Source organism: Nematolebias whitei, chromosome 17 (genome assembly GCF_014905685.2).
Source record: "Nematolebias whitei isolate Nwh7 chromosome 17, NemWhi1, whole genome shotgun sequence".
NCBI classification, from domain to species: domain Eukaryota; kingdom Metazoa; phylum Chordata; class Actinopteri; order Cyprinodontiformes; family Rivulidae; genus Nematolebias; species Nematolebias whitei.
Window position 1 is genome coordinate 18,309,994 of NC_056514.1, and position 21,638 is coordinate 18,331,631.

Here is a 21,638-nt window from a genome sequence, read left to right on the forward strand (position 1 = left end):
TTGTTTGTTGCTTCACATTCAACTAGTTTACATGAGTGGGTTTGTCTTTCCACGAGTTATTCAATTCAAAAGCTGAGTATTAATTATCAAAAGTGGTTGGTTGAAGCAGAAAACGAGCTCATTACAGAAAACACAGCTGTCTACCATCACATTACATTTAATAGATCATTATATCATGTTCTGATGAGCAAAACCTTTGAATTGAAAGGTACTTTTTTCTATTTCTATTTGACTATTTGTATTTTTCAATCCTTTACCTGAAGAACGTTGTTTTTAAACTTGTTTGTTCTTGTACATTGGCTTTTAAATCCTGTGTCAGCTGTGCATGTTTCCATTCTGCCTCATCACTAACACATACATGCAGAATGTTTCATGTTCCCTCGAGCACACACTCGGAGCACCTTGGTAACTTCAGCTCTCACTAGACTTCACTTGAACCACTGTTCTCACTGCGTGTTGCTGCTCCTCTGTTTCTGAGTGTACACCGCCACCTGCTGGTCAAACCACAGAACAGCTCCCTGCTCAGCTTCAGCAGCTTCAAATGTTCTCAGGCAGCAGAAAGAGGCTGCAGATGTTGGTGATTATATATAAACAGGTGCTGGTCATAAAATTAGAATATCATGAAAAAGTTGATTTATTTCAGTAATTCCATTTAAAAAGTGAAACTTGTATATTATATTCATTCATTACATACTTACTGATATTTCAGATGTTTGTTTCTTTTAATGTTGATGATTATAACTGACAACTAATGAAAAGCCCAAATTCAGTATCTCAGAAAATTAGAATATTGTGAAAAGGTTCAATATTGAAGACACCTGGTGCCACACTCTAATCAGTTAATTAATTCAAAACAACTGCAAAGACCTTTAAATGGTCTCTCGGTATAGTTCTGTAGGCTACTCAATCATGGGGAAGACTGCTGACTTGACAGTTGTCCAAAGCTCATTGCTAAAGAGGCTGGCTGTTCACATAACCACACCCTGGAGAGGATTGTGAAACAACCCATTCCAAAATGTGGGAGATTCATGAAGCATGGACTGCAGCTGGAGTCGGTGCTTCAAGAACCACCATGCACAGCTGTATGCAAGACATGGGTTTCAGCTGTCGCATTCCTTGTGTCAAGCCACTCTTGAACAAGAGACGGCGTCAGAAGCGTCTCTCCTGGGACTGCTGCTGAGTGGTCTAAAGTTATGTTCTCTGATGAAAGTAAATTTTGCATTTCCTTTGGAAATCAAGGTCCCAGAGTCTGGAGGAAGAGAGGAGGCACAGAATCCATGTTGCCTGAGGTTCAGTGTCAAGTTTCCACAGTCCACTGTGTTTTTTGAGGTCCAAGGTCAATGCAGCCATCTACCAGGAATTTTACAACTTTATTGAGATGCAGATTTAGTTTTCCAACAGGACTTGGCACCTGCACACAGTACCTGGTTTAAGGACCATGGTATCCCTGTTCTTAATTGTCCAGCAAACTCACCTGACCTTAACCCCATAGAAAATCTATGTGGTATTGTGATGAGGAAAATGTGATACACCAGCCCCAACAATTCAGAAGAGCTGAAGGCTGAAGAGCAACCTGGGCTCTTATAACACCTGAGCAGTGCCACAGACTGATGACTCCACGCCACATACTGCAGTAATCCAGGCAAAAGGAGCCCCAACTAAGTACTGAGTGATGTACATGCTCATACTTTTCATGTTCATACTTTAGTTGGCCAACATTTCTAAAAATCTTTTTTTTTTTTATCTTAAGTAATATTCTAATTTTCTGAGATCCTGAATTTGGGGTTTTCATTAGTTGTCAGTTATAATCAACATTAAAAGAAATAAACATTTGAAATATATCAGTCTGTGTGTAATGAATGAATATTATATACAAGTTTCACTTTTTGAATGGAATTACTGAAATAAATCAACTTTTTCATGATATTCTAATTTTATGAGCAGCACCTGTATTTTTAAAGATCTGTGAGGAGTGTTGAGCTTGAATGTCTGTAAGCATGAAAAATAATTTATTGCCAACTCAACCTCAGTTTATGGTGATTAGAGCATTTGAGCTTTTTGTTGTAACGGTTCTTCACTGTTAACTGTAATGTCTCCATTATCTGCTGTCTAGACCCGGTGATGTCTTTCAAGGGGCTCAGTCGAGCTTTAGTCCCTGAGCTCGATGCAGACCAGCAGCCAGTGACAGCCTCCTCTTCATCCCACCTGCCTCATCCCAAAGACTGTGACCTGGACACTGAGAGCACTGTTCTATAAGGAGACGACACAACCGGACCAGGACTCCAGTCTCGTTTCACCGCAGCCCTGAGGACAAACATGTCCACCTCAGATGAAGGACGTTGGTGGCTCAAATCTTTGAAGACCTCTTAAGAACCAAAGCATCTGATTTGCGTTTATTGCGCGTTTTATGTGAGACATGCAAATATTTGTAGCAGTTTCTTAACACGAAACGCTTTTCTACTCATCACTCGCAGCTCTGCTCCTAATCCAGTCGTTCACAGCAGCTGTGTCTTATCTGCTACGTCTCGTCCTTTCGGTTGCTTACCAACAGATTCTTGACGGTGCCTGGTGCAGGTTGTGACACGCAGATGTTTAAAACACCCCCGGCTCGCACAGACGCTGCCACATTCTGTCTTTTTACAACCCGTCCTGCAGAAGCAGCTCGAGACAATCAGCAGCAGAGTGGGCTGACGCGTGACTGAGTCGCTTTGCCAAAAAACGCAGATGAGACTCCTTTATAGATCAGTGCGAGGTGTTCGGAACAAAATGGCCTTAAACAAACAAAGATGCAATTCTCCAGTACGGAATGGTGGGGGTAAGGTTTGCCAGTGAGCTAGAAACCAAAAGTGTAGCTGGTGACTGCAGGTTTCCAGTCACCTCAGACACTTAATCCACCACCGTTTGCTCGCGCTTCTATTTATTTAGCAACTTTAAAACACATTCCCTGTGGCTTGTCAGAATGAATGCAGTTGACTATGAAGCGTGCCTCATCTGTTCCTCCCAGAACATTTTACTGACCACAGTCGTACTGCAGCGCTTCTAAGAAGTTGTTTCAGGGACGTGGGGAAGGTGTTCTGACTCCTTGCAGTAGAAACCATGTCTGGTTGTTGTGTTGTTCCAGTTGTGTATTTAATTGTGTTTTGGGTGATGTCTGGGTTTTCTAAGCGAAGTAGCAGGGTTCACTCCCCCCACACCTCCAGTCTGAACACAGTATTTTGCCGCCTCTGTTCCTCCGTCTGCTCCAGTGTTTTCTCCGTTTGCAGGGAACGTTAGCCGGCACACAGAGTGAATGTAAGGACGGGGTCCTGAGCAGAACCAGATGTTTCTTCTGAACTTCTAGGGATTTTATTTTCTCCCATCTTTCTCACTGAGCTGAGATCACACGGGGTCTTGGTAGTGACGTGAGGTTAGATTTACACCAGGTCAAAAGTTTTGCGAACGAGTTTGGTTTCGAGAGAACCAAGCCAATGATGGTACCAGCGGAGAAAGGCTCGGATGCTTCAGAGACAATCAAAGCATTTTAACCCCTTCCTTTCTCTTTTTTCTCCTGTAACCTTGCTGCCTTATCCGTTTGTATCATGGGAGCTTGGCCACTGCAGGCTCTGTAAGACAAAATGCCATTAAAGGAGAAATGAGAATGCATTTTGAAGCTATAGTTTTATATGTATGCTGTTTGATGATCTTAAATAAGGACAAAACTGTAATATGAAGCTTGACATTACCCCCTTTCCAAAGAAAATAAAGTAAATAAAGTTACAAATCTACTTCTGGTTTGACTCATTTACATTAAAGTTGATGGCAGCTTACTGTAAAATGGAACGTGAAGTTAATTTAAGTTGGTTTGAGCTGATCGGTGCATGATTTTGACCTGAATTTAAAGTGAATGTTGCTTTTCAATCCTCAGTAAATGTGGCTAAATGCAGCCAAGTCACTTAAGTTACATTCATGACCCATCAACGGTGCAATGGGAGCACGGAAGTGGAAGAATCATGCTTTGTAGTAGTTGCTAGTGTAGCTGGTTTGATTACCGTATTTTTCAGCCTACAAGTCGCAGTTTTTTGCATAACTTGCATGACTTATACACCAAAGCGACATATTTATGGATATTTTCCCGTATTTATAAACCAATTTTTGCTGCGATGTGACCGTTTTCATTCATTCTGCCTGGAAATATTGAACACTTAACATTTTCAGCCTAGTTGGCACTCAAGGGGTATGGCTTGCAATTGTGTCATGTAATGGATAAAAGTAGCTATTAATGATACAATTGTCTTGCCACAGACTCCCACTGTCGTCCAGCTCGTTTGGAGCAACCGTCAAATCAGCTTCATGTCACTGCGCCGCCACGGCGAAATGCAGCTAATTTGACCTTTAAAGTGCATTTATTAAGTAAAAGTTCAACTGAGACACAACTTTACTATAATATGGAGCAAACAAATGGTTTTTAAGTGTTAATCTTGTTAATTTCTTGTTAAAGTCCTCCCGTTCATGCTCCTGCGGCCACCATTTGGCAGCCAATCGATTTTTGGCACGACACCGGTCCACATTTCCAGGTTGTCAACGGTGACGCGTAATAGATGCAGCGTTCCCCCCACCCCTTTATTAGACATATTTGGACTGATGCGACTTATAGGGCGGTGCGACGTGTACGGCGGAAAATATAATTGATCCCACTAAACACAAGTGGATTATGGCTGCACAAATCTTGTAAATCAAACTTTATAAAGTTCTGACCTCCACACCTTTAAACTCTCCATTCTGCCTAAAAATCATCTCGAAGCCAAGAAATCAGCGGATCTGCACCGTGTAGATCAAAAACATTCTTTATTTGAAAGCAAACCAATAGTCTGACCACATGACATCAGCAACGTTCCATGAGAACATACAAAACGGTTATAAAAGAGAACTAATACAGAAATAAGATCACAATGTGTATTTTTATTTTAAACCTAAATACTGCAGAAGGGGAGATGCTACCAGCTGCATGTGATGACACGAACTCCACCAACATGCTTTGGACCGAGACAAACTTTTAAAAAGAAAATTAAATTATTTTTTTTTACACCTTTTGCAGCTACGGTTGCATCACAGTCACCTCGTAAGTCTGACGAAAGCTGTGCAAGGAGGACTAAAATAAGAGAATGGATCAGGACAGCAGTCCAACTTGAGTAATGGTGCATAGAAAGAAAACTACATGTACAACCTGAACAGCAGTTTATAAATACGACACGACAGCGTTGGAGATGAACGACATCGGAGAGGAGCAGGATCAGAACAAGCATGAATGAGTCTGGGTTTGATGAACAGCTGAGGAGGAGTCGGCAAAGAGGCTTCGGTCCATGTTCAAAAATCCTGCAGACTCATGCATCACATTTAAATCGTTAATTTTTTTAGCCAGCTGAGCAAAAATCGATCAACCCATCGAAGCTGCTCGTGTTCGAGTTGAAATGTCTTGACTTGTTCTTTTATTTTCACCTCCAAAGCTGCTTCTACTAGCTCGTTCGCTCAGTTTCGTCTCAAATTAGAAACAATCTAAACTTGAACCGTTCACTTTGTTCACACGAACACACAGCGTGTCCGCTCGAATCAAACATAAAACCTGTTTCTGTCCTTCGTCCGCTAAAAGCAGAAGGTTGTCTTTTTTTTTGTTTTTTAATTAAAGGCTAAAACTCCAGTTTATGATTTCCACTACGAGGCAGTGAATGCACCATTAAAAACTAAACTTGCAGTTTTCGATATCTGTAATCCTTCTACATTTATCTTTATAGTTCTGACATCTGATCTTATAAAAATATAAACTTTACACAGTAATGTACAAAACGTAGACATCCAGACGAGCAGCTTTAATTCATTTAATCTCCCTTTAACCAACATAAAAATAGAGTAACTAAAATAAACTTAGAAGGCTTCTTGCACAACTAATGTGTTGAATAATACATTTATTAAAAAAAACTAAGAGCAAAATGGACTGTTTTACCAACTTGGGTCCGTTTACACTGAACTGAATAGTTATTTCCCTTGATGGAACGATTATACAACATACAGCTTCAATGGTTTAAAGTTAGAATTTATTGTGGATTTAAGGCGTAAATAGATCCACATGTTCACCAAACTCCTTTAGTAAGTGGTGCTGGAGGACTGTTAGGGATCATGATTGACTGCAGCTGGAAGTTTCTCTCTGCTGGCCCCAAAAAAAATTTAAGATTTGATTGACCAATACTCAGAACGATGGGATAGTCTAAGGAACTCACAGAAAACCAATCTGTGAAGGAGAGCGAATTGTCTGGAACAACCAGAAACCAACAAGACCTGCAGGAGCTGGAGGTCGCTGGAACACCAGCGTTGCCGTTCACATCGAAGCACATGTCACGTGAACATGGATCGAGAGAGACAGAAGCTCCTTCTCCAAAAGTGACGCCTTCAAGCTCAAGGAACAGGCCTTAAGAACAAAAGTGTTGTGGTCAGATGAGACGACTGGGTTTGTTGACCACAACAAGAAGTTTAAACGAGTTCATCAGAAACAGCTGTCAAGCATGGTAGTGGTAGCATCATGCTGTGGTGCTGGTGCCTTGCACAGGGGGGTCTACCTCCAGATTCTTTCTCAAATCAATAGAAACAGTTTTTAACTCGGACAGCTGTGAGTTCCAACAACGATCCAAAACCCACCAGAGCTGGATCAGATTAACATTAAGCTTCTGGATTAGACTTCTCAAAGGCCCAAACTCAACACTATTAACAGTTTTCCGACTAAGATTTAGAGCCAGTCTGAGCCAGAACACCAACCAGTTTAAACAAACGTCACCAGTTCTGCCAAGAAGAGCTTCAAACAGAAACACATCAGTGTTTTTGTTGGATACCAAAAAAAAAAAAAAAAAAAAGGGTGATCCAAGCAGCGTTTAACCACATTTTAATGGAAACGTTTGTCCCCTCGTGTATATGAGAGAAAATCAAGAATAAATTCTTGTGCAGCTAATTCCTGGGTTTAAACATCAGTGAAGCTGTGCGTTATATCATCATTCCAACGTGGGAAAAGAACGGTGCAAATTAATCCTTAACATGAATGGATGGAAAGTTCTGAACACACAAGACGGATCAGTTCAAAGAGTCTGCGCTAATGTTAGAACTGATTTTAGCCACTAGCTAACGCTGCAGGCAATGAAGGCGACTGCAAACACCTTGGACGTTGTCCCTTCACATCGGTAATTATTTGCAATAAAACAGTTCCATTTATAATCTGGACAACGCACGGCTCTGCTCAGGAACTCTGATGTGACCCATTTAACTCGGCTTGTTATATGTTCGAACAACGGCACATCAATTACAGGGAACAATGCAAAACAAGATCCCTCTGGGTTAAACACAGCTCCTTTTTCTTATAGGTCCAAATGAATCTGGCTGCACCGCTGATACCGAGCCAGCCAGGTTCTGGTTATTTAACCCAGGTTTGAATGGGCGAAGCAGGAAGTGCGCAGGCCAAACGGTATTTCAACCGAAACCTGTCAGGTACGACTCAGAAAGACTTCAGGACGCGGTGTTGGAAATAAACAACTAAAAGTGTTTCTGTTAACATTTGTGCTGGATGTCCCCGCTCTTTCAGCCGCTCGTTCGTTAGCTTGAAGCGTTGGTCCCATCGTGTCTCTGTTCCTGTCGGTTCGAGTGTGTCTGAGTGTGAACTTGGCACTTCGGTTCTGTCATCTGGCCCGACAGCCGCACGGGTTTCTCACTTCTACCAGGCCAGAGGCGAAGACAGTCTGGGGCTCCGGGGGTTTTCTGGAGTCTGCGTCTCACTGAGAGCTCTCTGAAAAATTAAAAACAAGTCAAAGTTTTTATCCAGTTTATTAAATTCATTTTATCGTGGTGTACTTTTTTTATTTCCACACCGAGCAGCACTTTACAGCCCAATCATTTTACAGCTGCAGGCAGTTTGTGCGACAGCCCCGAGTTCACCTCATCGTTATGCAGAGCTGAATCTGTCACACGTTTGCTGAATGCATGAAAAAAAAAAAAGTTTTCGCAGTCTGCAACGAGTCAAATATAGCTCACCTCAAACTTGCACATGAACTCTGAGAAGATGCCAAAGAAGGCGTCCGTGCTGGTGGATTTGCTGTCCTCTCCGAAGTAGGAGGCCACCTTGGAGAACTCCTCCATCGCTCGGGTCTGCAGAGACTCCAGAGACTGGATGGCAGGGTGGCTGTTCTCCAGGAAACTCTGTGGGAGAAGCAGATGATCAGCCTCTAGAAGGAGACACGATAAAGTCTCTGCGTCTTCACAGAGGCTTCAGGGTGGGGCTTAGGCAAGTTCTAAAAATAGAAGCAATAATTGTCATGATGCAATCTTAAGCCTGAATATGGAAGTAAATATGTGTCGTTAAGATTTGAATTAAAAACGCCACTGAAGTTTTAATGTATGTTTGTATTTAATTTTTCAGTATTAAAATATATTCAGAATACATTTTTAACCATAAAAAATAATTGTCATTATTTCTATATGTTTGAAATATGATTTGTTGTTTTCACTTCAAGCTAAAATTCACATTATTATTTTAAAGTGATCACATTTTCAATCTGTTTTTCTGTTTAACTTTTCAGTGTTAAAAAATTTGGCGCATAAAAAATTCAAGCTCAATAGTGTCCTGAGAGTCAACCGGCTCAATTTCACTGTCAGCTTCTAAAAATTCAATGTAAAAAAGGCGCAGGGTTACTTCAGGTCACAGACATTAGCAAAGGATGTCAGAATCCAACACCCACATCCGCTTTCTTAGTCATGTGACGTTACACTTGTGCTGATTTTGAAGGAAAGCAGCATCACTGAGGCGGTCATGGAAGCTAACGCTAACTCAAAAGTGAGTTTATTGTAGCATGGTTTATGTAGTATTGAACTCGATGCACACAAAACAAAAACATACAGAAAAAAGAAAACATTAAACCCACCGTTGAGTTAGCATTAGCTTCCATGACCGCGTCGGTGCAACAAACATAACATCAAGAGCAGTGGTGGCTCGTGGAGTTTCCACCAGAGGGGGCTATAACTCGAAAGCAGATAGTACACACATATACACGCGCATTTGTGCAAAGACAGTCTAACATGGTCCAGTTTTAATGCTAAACTAACAAGACCTAGCCGTACCTCCATAGTGGGAGGATTGGTGTGTCTTTCTGGCTCTACACACCTGTCTCCCACACTAATCGCTCCAGGTGTCCCTCATTGTCAATCATGGGTGTTCCCATTTAGTCAGTCTTGTCCTGCCTTCATTGTCCGTAGACGTCATGTCCTGTTCTCCCTCTGCGTCACCTCATCATGTTAGTTCTGCTGCCATGTCTGCTGTCGCTTTGTGTTGTTTCAATAAATATATTCCATTTATTCCTGAGTCCTCGAGTCCTGCCTGCATCTGGGTCCAAACTAACAACAGACACATACGTACTGAGCGGTAAACCAAAACTGGAAACTGTTCTTTTAGTTTCTCGCAGTAAGAAATCTTGAACCTACAACGAAGAGCTCTTTTTTATATTTATTTTTTGCGTGTGCACGTTTTTGACGTACGCTCATGACGGAGGCAAAGTGGTCCTCAGGAGTGGCGAGGATCTTCTGACAGGCCGTCCTGATGTCCTGGACGGTGGTGTGCAGGTCACTCAGCTCGGTCGTGATGGCCCTCTGGTTCACTGTACACGTTACCATGGAAACACGGGCGCGTTACCAACTTTCATCTTTATGATTATAAAGGTAGATGAAAAGGTTAAAGGCATTTTAGTAAATCCTACCTTTAGCAGCAAGCGGCACCGTCAGAAGCTCTCTGGGGAAGTTCAGCAGCTCGGGGAAATGTTGGCACAACGACTTCGCCAGGATGTGGAGAAAGGTGGATTTTCCATCCACTGTTTTTGTTGTGCTCAGCTGGGAGATGTCGGGAAAGACAGAATTTCAAACTAAAACTAAAACGTGGATAAAACTCAGTCTGTACAAGCTGTACCTCGGTGAGGAAGTTGATCTTAAAGCTGGTGGTCCTGTGGCTCTTCGGCTGCCCGTTGTTCAGATAGTTACCCATCGCAAGAACAAACTGTTGGTCAAAAGAGACCTCTCATTATCAACACATACAACCCAAACAGGCGGCTTCACGTTCTGCAGTCACGGCTCACCTCCAGGATCTTGGCCAGCTTCTTGCCGCTCCTCAGCTCCACCGACGCCTTGTAGATATAATCGAACGCCACCTTCATCTCCTCCGTCCTCTCCTGCAGCGTCGTCTTAAAGAGGAGGCTCCGCAGGCGGGTCTTATACTCGGGCACCGTCAGCATCTGAAACACAAGAAACCGTTTTTACAACGTTGGTCAGTTTAAATGTTTTTCTTCCTCCTCTCGTTCTGAATACCTGGAAGATGAACTGGTCGGGCTCGCTCAGTTTGGTGGGGTCCTGATCGAAGTGCTGGTACTGTTTCACCTCCTCCTCGTCAGGGGCGTAGAGCAGCAGCTGCTTGATGTGCGCCGGCTCCAGCCTGTCGGTGCTCAGGGTCATCAGGACCTGCCGCAGCTCGGCCGGGGAGAGCTTCAGGTGGGCGATGAGGATGGCTGCAGGGAGGACGAGGAAGAGGAGGACGAGTGAGTGGACGAGGAAGAGGAGGGTTTTAGCTCAATTTTTAAACTTAAAGAAGAACGCCGTGTTCCCGCTCTGCCAACAAATTATTTTTGGCTCGTATTTACACTTCTGAACATTCCTGTGGCGTCCGCTGATGTTATTTGAACTCTTTCAATAAAAGCAGTGCATGTAAATAAAACTGGGATTACAAACTTGATTTAGTCTTTCATTAACTGTGTTAGCAGAACATCTTCAGAGCCATTCATCATTCACAGGAAAGGACATATTCAGGTGAAAATGTTATTAATGCTCCACTTTGTTCCAGTAAATGGTTGTTAAAATACACAATAATCTACAAATTTAAAACTTTTGATGGGCTTTTCTGCGAGTGAGCAACAGCAGCAAACGTGCACCATAACATGATCATCAGGTAGCTGTGACCGCAGTGGGTCCAAAACCAACTTGAGCAGACGTTAGACTAAAGAGAAACTCGCCACAGAACATCTGGAATTTACAACGAGAGGGATTCTGATCAACACTCTGAACTTAGCAGAAAAACAAATGGAAACAGGCTGCATCTTGAGAATAATCCCAAGGATGACAATCTCTAATGCGCCAGCTGATGAGCAAACTTTCTTCTGACCCTGAGACATCTAAAGTAACAACTCTGACGCTTCTGTGGCGTCACATCTGCTCAGTACGTGGTCCTGCAGTAGGTCTCAGGACGGATTACACTCAGGAAACCAAAAGTATTGGACAAAGGGTCTAGGCCACCCTTAGAGGTGGTCTAGACCAGGGGTCTGCAACCTTTGTGATAAAAAGAGCCATTTCTGTCACTTTACTAATTACGATGAGTCTGGAAAACCTGCTACAGCTGTGCACTGTCAACTGGTGGCCCGTGGACCATTACAGCTTTGATGGAGATGACTGTTCCATCCAGTGGGGGTGATATTATAAAATGAAAAATGTCTTAACTATTATTAACATTTATTTATATTTTTGCATTTTAATCCAAAAGAAAAGACCAGGTTCATGCAAAGAAAGATAAAATATATAATTTTTAAGAATTTTATAAAAAAATAAAACACTGAACTCTGCAGGTTTATGTGATTTCTCTTAAATGTTGAAGAATTAAGTTTCCTGCTTAAAGCATAAATTAAAGACAGTATAAAATGAGGCCAGTTTGTTGAATATCCAGTTACATTTTCAAAGAAAAATAAGACTTTGTTTTTTTGTGTGTTTTATTCTTCGAGTCATCAAATATTCCTTCTCAGCAACTTGTCTTAAAGATATTCCAGAACATTCTGGTGGTTTTGAGATAAAGAGACTGGACGTTAACTTAAAAGTGGTTAACAAACTACTAGCACGATGCAGTCCACACGTTTTACGCCGTGTATTTTTAATATTCTTCACATATTTGAAAATTACAGGAAATCTGCTAAAACTAGCCGTTTTCATTGTTGGCAATAATTTCAATAAAATTCAGTTTTATTTTAGTTTCGGTCAAAGCCTGAAAGAGCCGCTGCAGAGGAACCAAAGAGCCACATGTGGCCCCAGAGCCGCAGGTTGCAGACACCTGGTCTAGACCATTTCATTTTGCATTCACACCTGTATTTGATGCCTTCTGAATGCAATCAGATGTTAGTGCCAGGACATTATTTCATCCCCAAAAGCAAACACACACACAAACAAATAAAAACTGATGGGATAAATTGCAGAAACCATTCTGGTGTTGACGACTGCCATAAACTGTTGCAGCCTCAGAACAAAGGGAACACGTAGCCCTGGTCTTCAGGACGGTTTTAGTGACGTCATGTGTTACTTACAAGCATTGTAGGCTTTCTTATGGGACAGAATCTCCACCACGTCTTTCTTTTTAAAGTTCTCCGGCTGGAAGGCTGGCTCTGGAGGAGAAACTGAATATTTTAAGAAAAGGTGTGTGAGGACTTGTTCTCCAGGCACCGGAGGGATCTAAACTGAAGTGACTAGAATATGAAGCGATGGACTGATCAGCCGTTAGAGACTCAATCTACTGAATCTGAAAGTTTAGATAACGAGGAGATAGTGGTGCCTTATGGAGAGTGAGTTTGTGGTGCAGGAAAATGAAGCAGCTCCAACATGGACAACATCACAACTGTGAAGGTACAAACAAACAGGTGAAGTCAACAAGCAGACATGAGAAACTACAAGACATGGTGAAACATGACAACGGCTCCTTAAAGTTAGCAAACAGCTTACTGGATCTGCGCTGAGTCCCAAAGTGCAGGTCCAGGTCCAAGTACTTCACCATGTCACTGAGCTTGTCGTACTCAGAGTCCTCTCCGAGCTAAAACCAGAAATGGAAACGTTTTTTTTATAACTCTCTGGATGGTAGAGTCAGGTTGTGTCACATTATCAGGCTGGATCCACGTCTGATGGACTTGTAAACATTAAAAGTAAACATTTTAATAAATGAGCAGATTCAATCTGACTGTTCATTTCATGTTTGTCTCATCAGAGCTTTTTTTACGAACGCTGGACAAAGAGACGTGGGAGTGAGAAAACCTGCTGACAGTTCGTTCCTCTGACCCAGTTGAGTGTTTATCTAAATACACCGTCCTGCAGAGGAACACCGCGGAGAACAGGAGGTCGGCGCTCACCTGACCCCAGATCGTTCCCTCAGAGTTCTCCACCTGCTCCCAGCGCAGCCTCTTCACGCTCATGTGGTTGGCGTCTGCGGCGTGCTGGCCCGGCTTGGGCAGTGGAGGTGGGTCACAGGGTGGAGGCGGGGGTGGAGGTGGAGGTGGCAGAGCCTTGGAGAGCAAAGACGTAAGAAATCATGTTTTTTTTTAATGGTACAACAGTTCAGAGTTTGGAGCGAAATGATTTATTAAAAAACCCAAATTGGGTGTTCAGATAGTTTCCAGTTGCGCTAGCGGAGCAGAACGGTCTCGATCTGATCAGAGCTGATTGGTTTTTCATTTCAGTGCACGCACTGCGGCACAATGCAGCTCTGGTTGTGTTCATGTGACACCTCTGTTGCTAGGAGCTGTTTGTGGTGATGCTGCAGCAGAAAGCCTCGCAGAAACTCTCCTACAGTTCTTGATCAACTCTGAAAGTTAAAGTAGTTCATGAGATATTTTGCTAACAGACAACTATAACTCTGATATCTTGTGCGATCTGTTAGCGCTTGGAGTATCTTTTGGTATCGACCTTTGGCTATTGCAACATCAAAGTTTAGCTCTTTATCATAGTGTTTCAGTGGTTCAAGAGATATTTTGCTAACAGACACCTTTGGTTGCAGGTGATGAGAATTGTTACCTGCTGTGACTGATGCTCCTGTGGGGGGGTTTCAAAGCTTTTGTTGTGGCCAGGGAGGGTGCAGGTTGAGGCCGGAGGCTTTGAGAGCAGTGAGGAGCCCACGGGCCCCAGGCTCTGATGCTGAGTCGGGATGGGGTCCTCCAGGGACGGCGGCAACGGGCCCTGGTAGCTGTGCTGGTGGTGGAGCTGGTGGTGCCTCTGAAGGACGAGCTGGCTCGGCCTGAGCGGCTGAGGGGAGGGCTGGGGAGCTGGCTGGAGGGTTGGCTGGGGCTGGCTGAGCTGGCGGGGGAGGTAGGGGGTGCGGGACGACTGGGAGGACCGTGGGGTGGAGGAGCCCAGGGGGCCGTGGTTGCGCGAGAGCCAGGCAGTGGTGGCCTTGAAGCGCTGGCTGGACATCTCCGTGCCGGCTCTGGTGGGGAGCACTTTGTGAAGAGGAGAGCGAGTGGACAGGAGGGTCCTCGGAGGGGGTGGCGGAGGGGGGATGATGGGGTGGTGTGGCTGGAAGGGCATCCGGCTGCGGGGGACGTGCTCCGGAGAGAAGCGCACAGGCGGGAGAGGGTCAGTGAACTGGACCGGCGGGGGAATCAGAGACTGTAGTGGCGGGGGAGGCGGGGGGCTCTGGTCCGGAGGAGGTGGGATCTGTTCAGAACCGGAGGAGTAGGTGGGAGAGGAGGCCTCGTCGCTGCTGTGATCCTCACTGCTGCCGCTGCTGAGCTGCCGGGGCATGAAGCCCGTGTCCTGCTCCTCTGGGAAGCTCATCTGGAGAGAGGAGAGTTTCTGTTAGACCCCAACATCCCAACACTGACGACCTTTGACCTGCAGCCGTCCTCCATCTTTAAGCACATTTAAGCTCTCCTGTTGCTTGTACTGCTGGAAACAAACGTTCTCTGCTGCCTGCTACAGTTGCAGTCAGAAGTTTACATACAAGTCCTGGGCAGGAATTTGGAGGTTTTCATCATTTCTTTGGATCGTTTTATTTCCGGGTGGAGTGATAATTGCAGGGTGGGGAGTGTTAATGTTTAGGACTAAGAACACGACCAACTATCAAACATGGTGGTGGTGGCATCATGCTGGTACATTGCACTAAGTTGATGGAATAATAAAGAAGCCTATACAGCAAATCAACAGTTAGATGGTTGAAACTTGGCCACCATAGGGTGTTTCAACTGGATAATGATCCAAAACCCATCAGAACTGGTTTCTGACTGCAGGCTAAGTATTAAGCTTTTGGAAGGGCTGTCTCAAAGCTCTGACCTCAACCCAAATAAAACACAATTTGTGGACTCTGCTTAAGCATTGATGAAAAAAAAAAGTTTATCCTTTTTCCTTTTGTTGGAGTGTTTTTCTACTATGTTCAAATTTATAAATCTACAGGAGTGAGCAAGAAAAACAACATTAAGTCACATTATCATGCCTGTTACTTTCCTGGCATTTCAACTAATATTACAGCCAGACAAACCAAAACTATAACTGCCAACAACATGAAATGTGGGGATGGTGGCTGCAGAGGGGGGTAGGAAAGTCTCCTTTGGTGCTTTGGAATCCATAAATGTTTGTGTCTTTGTGCTGATTGTAGCAGTTTTGCCCATGTAATTGTAAGGACAACATGTGTTGGTTTTTGGGACGCTATTTATTTGGGATGTAAGTGAAATCTCTCTCTCTCCTCGCAGGCAATTTTAATGCATTTTGTGTCAAAACTTAAAACCTGGACTCCTGAGTAACTATTTCAAATAATATTCTAGCAAATGTCATGACCAGGTAACTTTCTTCTTCTTCTTTCAGCTTTTCCCTCTTCAGGGTCATGTCAAGTCATTCTCCTCCATCTCACTCTGTCCTCTGCATCCTCTGTCCTCACTCCAACTACCTCCATGTCCTCTCTAACTGCATCCATATATCTCCTCTTTGTCTTTTTCCTGGCAGCTGCATTTCTAACATCCTTCTGCCAATATACCCACAGTCCCTCCTCTTGATATGTCCAAACCATCTCAGCCTGGTCTCTCTAACTTTATCTCCCAGTTGTTCAACCTGTGCTGTACCTCTGATGATCTCATTCCTAATCTTCATCCTTGTCATTCCTAAGGAGAACCTCAACATCTTAATTTTTGTCACTTCCAGTTCTTTCTCCTGTCCTTTTGTCAGTGCCACTGTCTCCAGACCATACAATATAGCTCACCACTGTTTGTAAACTTTTCCTTTGACCTTTGCTGACACTCTTTTGTCACAAATCACTCCTGAAAATTTTCTCCATCCATTCCATCCTGCCTGGACTCTCTTTTTCACCTCTTTATCACATTCCCCATTTTCCTGGACCCCAAGTACTTGAAGTCCTGCACCTTTGTGACCTCTGCTCCTTGTAGCCTCACTGTTCCACCTCCTCCCTCTCATTTACACACATGCACTCTGTCTTACTACGGCTGACTTTCATTCCTCTTCTTTCAAGTGCATATCCATGTCTCCAAGTTCTCCTCCACCTGTTCCCTGTTCTCACCACAGATCACAATGTCATCTGCAAACATCATCATCCATGGGGATTCTTGGCTGACCTCATCTGTTAGTTGGTCCATCACCAAAGCAAACAAGAAGGGGCTCAGAGCCGATCCTTGATGCACTCCCACCTCCACCTTGAAGCTATCTGTCACTCCTACAGCACATCTCACCATTGTCCTGCTGTCCTCATACATGTCCTGTACCAGTCTAATATTCTTCTCTGCCACTCCAGTTTTCCTCATGCAATACCACACGTCCTCTCTTGGCACCCTGTCATGCTTTTTCTAAATCCACAAAGACACAATGGCATTCTTTCTGACCTTCTCTGTACTTCTTCATCAACATTCTCAAAGCAAAGATGGCATCTGTGGTGCTCCTTCTTGGCATGAAACCATACTGCTGCTCACAGTCACCTCTCGTCTAAGTCTAGCTTCCACAACTCTCTCCCAGATCTTCATCATGTGGCTCAACATCTTAATTCCCCTGTAGTTGCTACAACTCTGTACATCAATCAGTTCTTTAAAATGGGTGCCAGCCTGATCCCTTTATCTTGCCATTCAGTGCAATTACTTCTCACCCTCTTTAGTGTCCAGCCTCCCATACAACTCATCATACACCTTCTGCTTTGCCTTTGCTACCTCCCTCTTTGCTCTACATTACGTCTCCTTAAATTCCTGTCTCCTCTCTTCAGTCCTCTCACTGTCATATTTCTTCTTGGCTAACCTCTTTCTTTGAATAGCTTCCTGCACTTCACTATTCCACCACCAGGTTTTCTTATCATTCATTCAACCTTTATTTATACAGGTTAGTCTCAATGAGTCACAAGGACTCATTTACAAGAGAGACCACCCATTCTCTGTCCAGATGACACACCAAGTATCTTCCTACCTGTCTCTCTAATAACTGTTGCTGTAGTAGTCCAGTCATTTGGAAGCTCTTTCTTACCTCTCAGAGCCTTTAACAGCTCCTCTTTGAACTTCTCACAACATTCTTCCTTCTTCATCTTCCACCATTTGGTCTTCTTCTTTGATTTTACTCTTTTTCTCTTCTTCACAACAACAGTCATTCTACACACAACCATCCAATGCTGTCTGGCCACACCCTCCCCTGCCACAACTTTACAGTCCCCAATCTCCCTCAGGTTTCCTCTTATACACAGAATGTAGTCGACCTGCGTACTCCTTCCTCCTCTCTTATAGGTCACTCTGTTCCTCCTTCTTTTGGAAATATGTATTGACTACAGCCATTTCCATTCTCTTGGCAAAATCCACCACCATCTGTCCTTCCTGGTTTCTTTCCTTGACACCAAACCTACCCATCACTTCCTCATCCCCTCTGTTTCTTTCACCAACATGTCCATTCAGATCTGCTCCGATCACCACTCTCTCCTCCCTGAGAATACTCTCTATCACTTCATCCAGATCCTTTAAAAATGTATCTTTCTCCTCCACATCACATCCAACCTGTGGAGCATAACCACTGATGATGTTTAGCATCAAACCTTTTACTTCTATCTTCAGGCACATCACCCTATCTGACACTCTTTTCACCTCTACTACATCATTTGCCAACTCCTCATTCAGGACCACCCCTACTCCATTTCTCTTTCTATCCACACCACGGTAAAACAGTTTGAACCCTGCTCCAGTGCTTAAAGCCTTTCTGCCCTTCCACTGGGTCTCTTGGACACATAAAACATCTACGTTCCTTCTCTGCATCATGCCAGGCAGCTCACTTCCTTTGCCTGTCATTGTCCCCACATTTAGAGTTGCAACCCTCAGTCCTACATTCTTGACTTTCCTCTTCTCCCCCTGTCTCCTGACACATTTCCCTCCCCGTGGTCTTCAACTAACAGTAGCACAATTTCCGCCAAGACCCAGTTCGTCAACAACACCGGTGGGGGTCGTTGTTAACCCGGGCCTCGACCAATCTGGTGTGGTGTTGCTTTGATGAACTCGTATGATAGTTTTGGCAAAAGTGTTTTACGTCGGATGCCCTTCCTGACACAATCTTCATCGTTTACCCGGGCTTGGGTCCGGCACAAAAGATACACTGGCTTGTGCTCCCTGATGGCTGGACCATGCCAGGAAACCAACCCATTTAAATGAACTCTACATATTCTGCAAAAAAGAGCAGTCAGATATCGTTCAATCAGAAAATTGTAAATGTAAAATTTTGACTGCAAGATCAGCAAATGGGATATGAAGTATAAACTCATTTAAACGTACGCATTGACTCACTTTCTTCATTACTTCAGGGACATCAAAGCCATGAAACAAAAGCTGGATGACTGGCATTAATTTAAAACATGCATTTTAATATCTGCCATACTCCCATCTGGTCATGAAGCACAAAGAATGGAAGATTCTAGTAACTTGTGGAATTTTAAGCTCATCAGATTTTTGACAAAAAAAATTAATTCCAAATACTTTGTAAAAAAAATTAAAAAAGCCATAGGATTACTTACTAATTACATTTCCATCCAGAAGCAGGCAGATATTATTAGACTCCACTGTATAACTGCATATCGAGCTTTTACTTACACGGACACCTCCTCTTCTGAAACCATGACAACCACCTTGATATATCTGTTCATGTGACACAAGTGTTTGTAGCAAACATCAGAGCTGCTCTAATTGCAAACAACCAGCACAGTGCAATAGTTTTGCTGATGTGAGTGTATATTGATGCAAAGAATAATTAAAACCCAAAGTCACGATATCCTGTATCAAAGCAAAGTTTGAGCTCTATGTTTCTTGCATACCTCCTCATAGTCATTCTCCCCAGCTGTGAAGTCATCCACCAGAGTGACCCGGTGGCCCAGCTGCTCACTCAGGGCATCCAGGAACTTGTCTGTGTCGCGGCTGCGAGGCGGGCGGGAAAAGGTGAAGAGCTTCTTTCGGCGCGTCAGAGTATTGGGATTACTGTCCAAGGGCTGAGGGGAGGCGGGGGGGCTCTCCAGGCTGACGTACGGGTTGGATTCCACGCTGCTCTGGTGGTGGATCTCGTACACGGGGGTGGGGAGAGGCTCCTTCCAGGACAGGGACAGGCCGGATTTACGGTTACCTAGAAAAACGGGACGTCGTAGCTTCGTAACGGCGTAGCATTTCTGATTGTACTATAAAAAGATCATATTTATTTTCTCTAATGTCCTCGTAGGGATCGGATTTTCTGTGAGGTAACCTTGGCAACAAAGAGAACAAATGCAGGGATGCACAGAGTGCAGGGACTGAATGGGTTTTTAGCTCAAACACATTCAAAAGTCAGCAGTCCTTGTGCCATGTTCACAACAAACAGTTACAGTTTATTCTAAGGAGGCTCTGTTGGTTTTATGTCCATCATGTCAACAATGTGAACACGGCATCAGTCACCGGACATCAAGGTCCAATTTTTGCTCTTTGTCACTTTTTTATCCCCAGTTAAAAAAATACACGACACAAACGTTGGACCTTGATGACCAGTGGCTTCAAACCACTGATGAAAGCATGTGATGTCAAATATGTGTGTGTGTGTGTGTCGGCCGCAGAGTACCTGTGAGGGGGGGCAGTGTGAGTGGGGAGAGAGAGCGGCCATAGGCCTCAGTCTGCCCCGCCACCTCAGGCTCTGCGGGGGAGCCACCCTGCAGCGGGGACACACTCTTCCCTGCGTACAAGTTCTCCAGCTCCGTGTATACACCTGTCATCTACGGGCGAAGGCATGACCAGCGGGTTAGCACATGATTTACAGCAAATGCATTCTCTTTGAAGGTGTGCTGCTTTTGAAAGCTTCAAAGTCAGGTTTGATGACAACTGCTGAGCAGACCTTCAAATAACGTGAGGAGCTGCGGTGATACCTACATGACTGAGGTCAGGGGACTCGGGGAAGGAGGTGCCATCTCCTGACTGCCTCTCCTCCGGGCTCCCAGATTCATCGATATGAATTCCTAAAAAGCACAACACAGCACGAAGAAAGACAAATGGACATAAGCCTCCTCCATCCATTCACCTCCTCGAATTCAGGAGGAGAGATGATGAAGCAGAAACAGCATGGAGGAGCAACAAGAAAAAAAAGAGCAAAAAGCTTGGTTCCTTGAATAGGATTTAGCAATGAAACCTGGGTGAACCATGAACGTCGTACCTGAAGCTTGAAACGGCCTCATGCTTACAGACTGAGAGTTCATGAAAAGCAGAGGCAGCTCTGGAGTACTGTATATGGAGTTCATGTGTGAAGCTGTATGCATGATGCAGACAGAGAATTAACTTTTTTATCTGTTTTTATACTATCAAACATGTCCTCACCTGGGAGCTGACCAGTAAATACAGCTTTATTACAGATCTCAGAGCAGCTCAGCTGCAGAAGGTGGAGGTTAGATGCTCTGCTCAGTCAGTAAAATAAATGTTTCTCACCCACTGCCTGTCTATTTCCCTCAACATGATGCAATACTTAGAAGTCACGGGGAGGATATTTTCATCATTATAAGCTGTACAACTTAAAAACAACCTGAAGCCCTTCTTTAAGCTATATATAAGTGATAAAAGTGATTGATTAGCACTATTTTATTCATGTACTCACTCAGATGGACTTGTGATTGTTTTTTTTTTTTGTATTCTATAGAGGACTCTTCTTGTGATTTGACGTGATATAAAGTTGTTTCAGTGGCATACCCATTCCCAAATGAGTCCCAATGATGCAGTCGTCGGAGCTCCTCTCTCGGATGATGCTGCGGTACGACGACCCCGTCACACGCACCGAGCTGCTTCGCCTGTGAAGCTCCGGAGCGCCGTCAGGGTCCAACACCGCTGCGAACCCCGCCCCGCACACACAGTTAGTATCACATCCTGCTCAATCTAAAGTTGCTTTTCACTTAAAATACACGAACAGCTCAAACTGGTAAATTTCTGAAGAAACTATCAGTATACAGTAGTCCCTCACTAATTCACGGTTCGTTTATCGCAAACTTGCTCTATCACGGTTTTTCAAAGTAAGATTGGACATGACACACAAATGGCTGATTGATGGATGAGCCGTGCGATCGGCATGAAATTTTTATTGAAAATAAATTATTTTGAATTATTTAGCACCTGCTGCACATTTGTGCAGCCCAGAGCTGCAGAAAAAAACCTCCTCCTGCAGCTGATAAGCATGCAGAGAAGTGGGCGTGGCCAAGAGAACTTGCAGGTGGCAAAGAGCAGAGGAGGCAGAGAGCTGAGATCATGACATGCTGTGCTTTTTTAGAGCGTTTAGAAACATTCTTTAGAATATTGCAAGAGTGTGGGAAAGGTTTAAAATGCCTTTATATATATATATAT

At 43.9% G+C, this 21,638-nt stretch overlaps 2 protein-coding genes across 2 annotated transcripts in view; one reads left to right on the forward strand and one right to left on the reverse strand.

The window, feature by feature from the left end:
* arhgap17a (Rho GTPase activating protein 17a) overlaps window positions 1-2,789 on the forward strand; it is a 37,214-nt gene extending 34,425 nt beyond the window's left edge. The window contains exon 21 of the mRNA XM_037691321.1: window positions 2,114-2,789. Within this exon, the coding sequence (XP_037547249.1) occupies window positions 2,114-2,256 (143 nt within the window). The 3' untranslated portion in view covers window positions 2,257-2,789. The remainder of the gene's footprint in view (window positions 1-2,113) is intronic.
* Window positions 2,790-7,601: 4,812 nt separating this feature from the next.
* Window positions 7,602-21,638, reverse strand: part of grid2ipb (glutamate receptor, ionotropic, delta 2 (Grid2) interacting protein, b) — a 42,579-nt gene continuing 28,542 nt past the window's right edge. The window contains exons 7-22 of the mRNA XM_037691615.1: window positions 20,994-21,128; window positions 20,187-20,272; window positions 19,882-20,032; window positions 19,115-19,416; window positions 18,894-18,938; window positions 13,864-14,622; window positions 13,203-13,355; window positions 12,802-12,889; window positions 12,390-12,479; window positions 10,360-10,556; window positions 10,131-10,286; window positions 9,965-10,051; window positions 9,759-9,888; window positions 9,541-9,659; window positions 8,044-8,208; window positions 7,602-7,798 (exon numbers count right to left, since the gene is read on the reverse strand). Coding sequence (XP_037547543.1) covers window positions 7,727-7,798; window positions 8,044-8,208; window positions 9,541-9,659; window positions 9,759-9,888; window positions 9,965-10,051; window positions 10,131-10,286; window positions 10,360-10,556; window positions 12,390-12,479; window positions 12,802-12,889; window positions 13,203-13,355; window positions 13,864-14,622; window positions 18,894-18,938; window positions 19,115-19,416; window positions 19,882-20,032; window positions 20,187-20,272; window positions 20,994-21,128 — 2,735 coding nt within the window. The 3' untranslated portion in view covers window positions 7,602-7,726. The remainder of the gene's footprint in view (window positions 7,799-8,043; window positions 8,209-9,540; window positions 9,660-9,758; window positions 9,889-9,964; window positions 10,052-10,130; window positions 10,287-10,359; window positions 10,557-12,389; window positions 12,480-12,801; window positions 12,890-13,202; window positions 13,356-13,863; window positions 14,623-18,893; window positions 18,939-19,114; window positions 19,417-19,881; window positions 20,033-20,186; window positions 20,273-20,993; window positions 21,129-21,638) is intronic.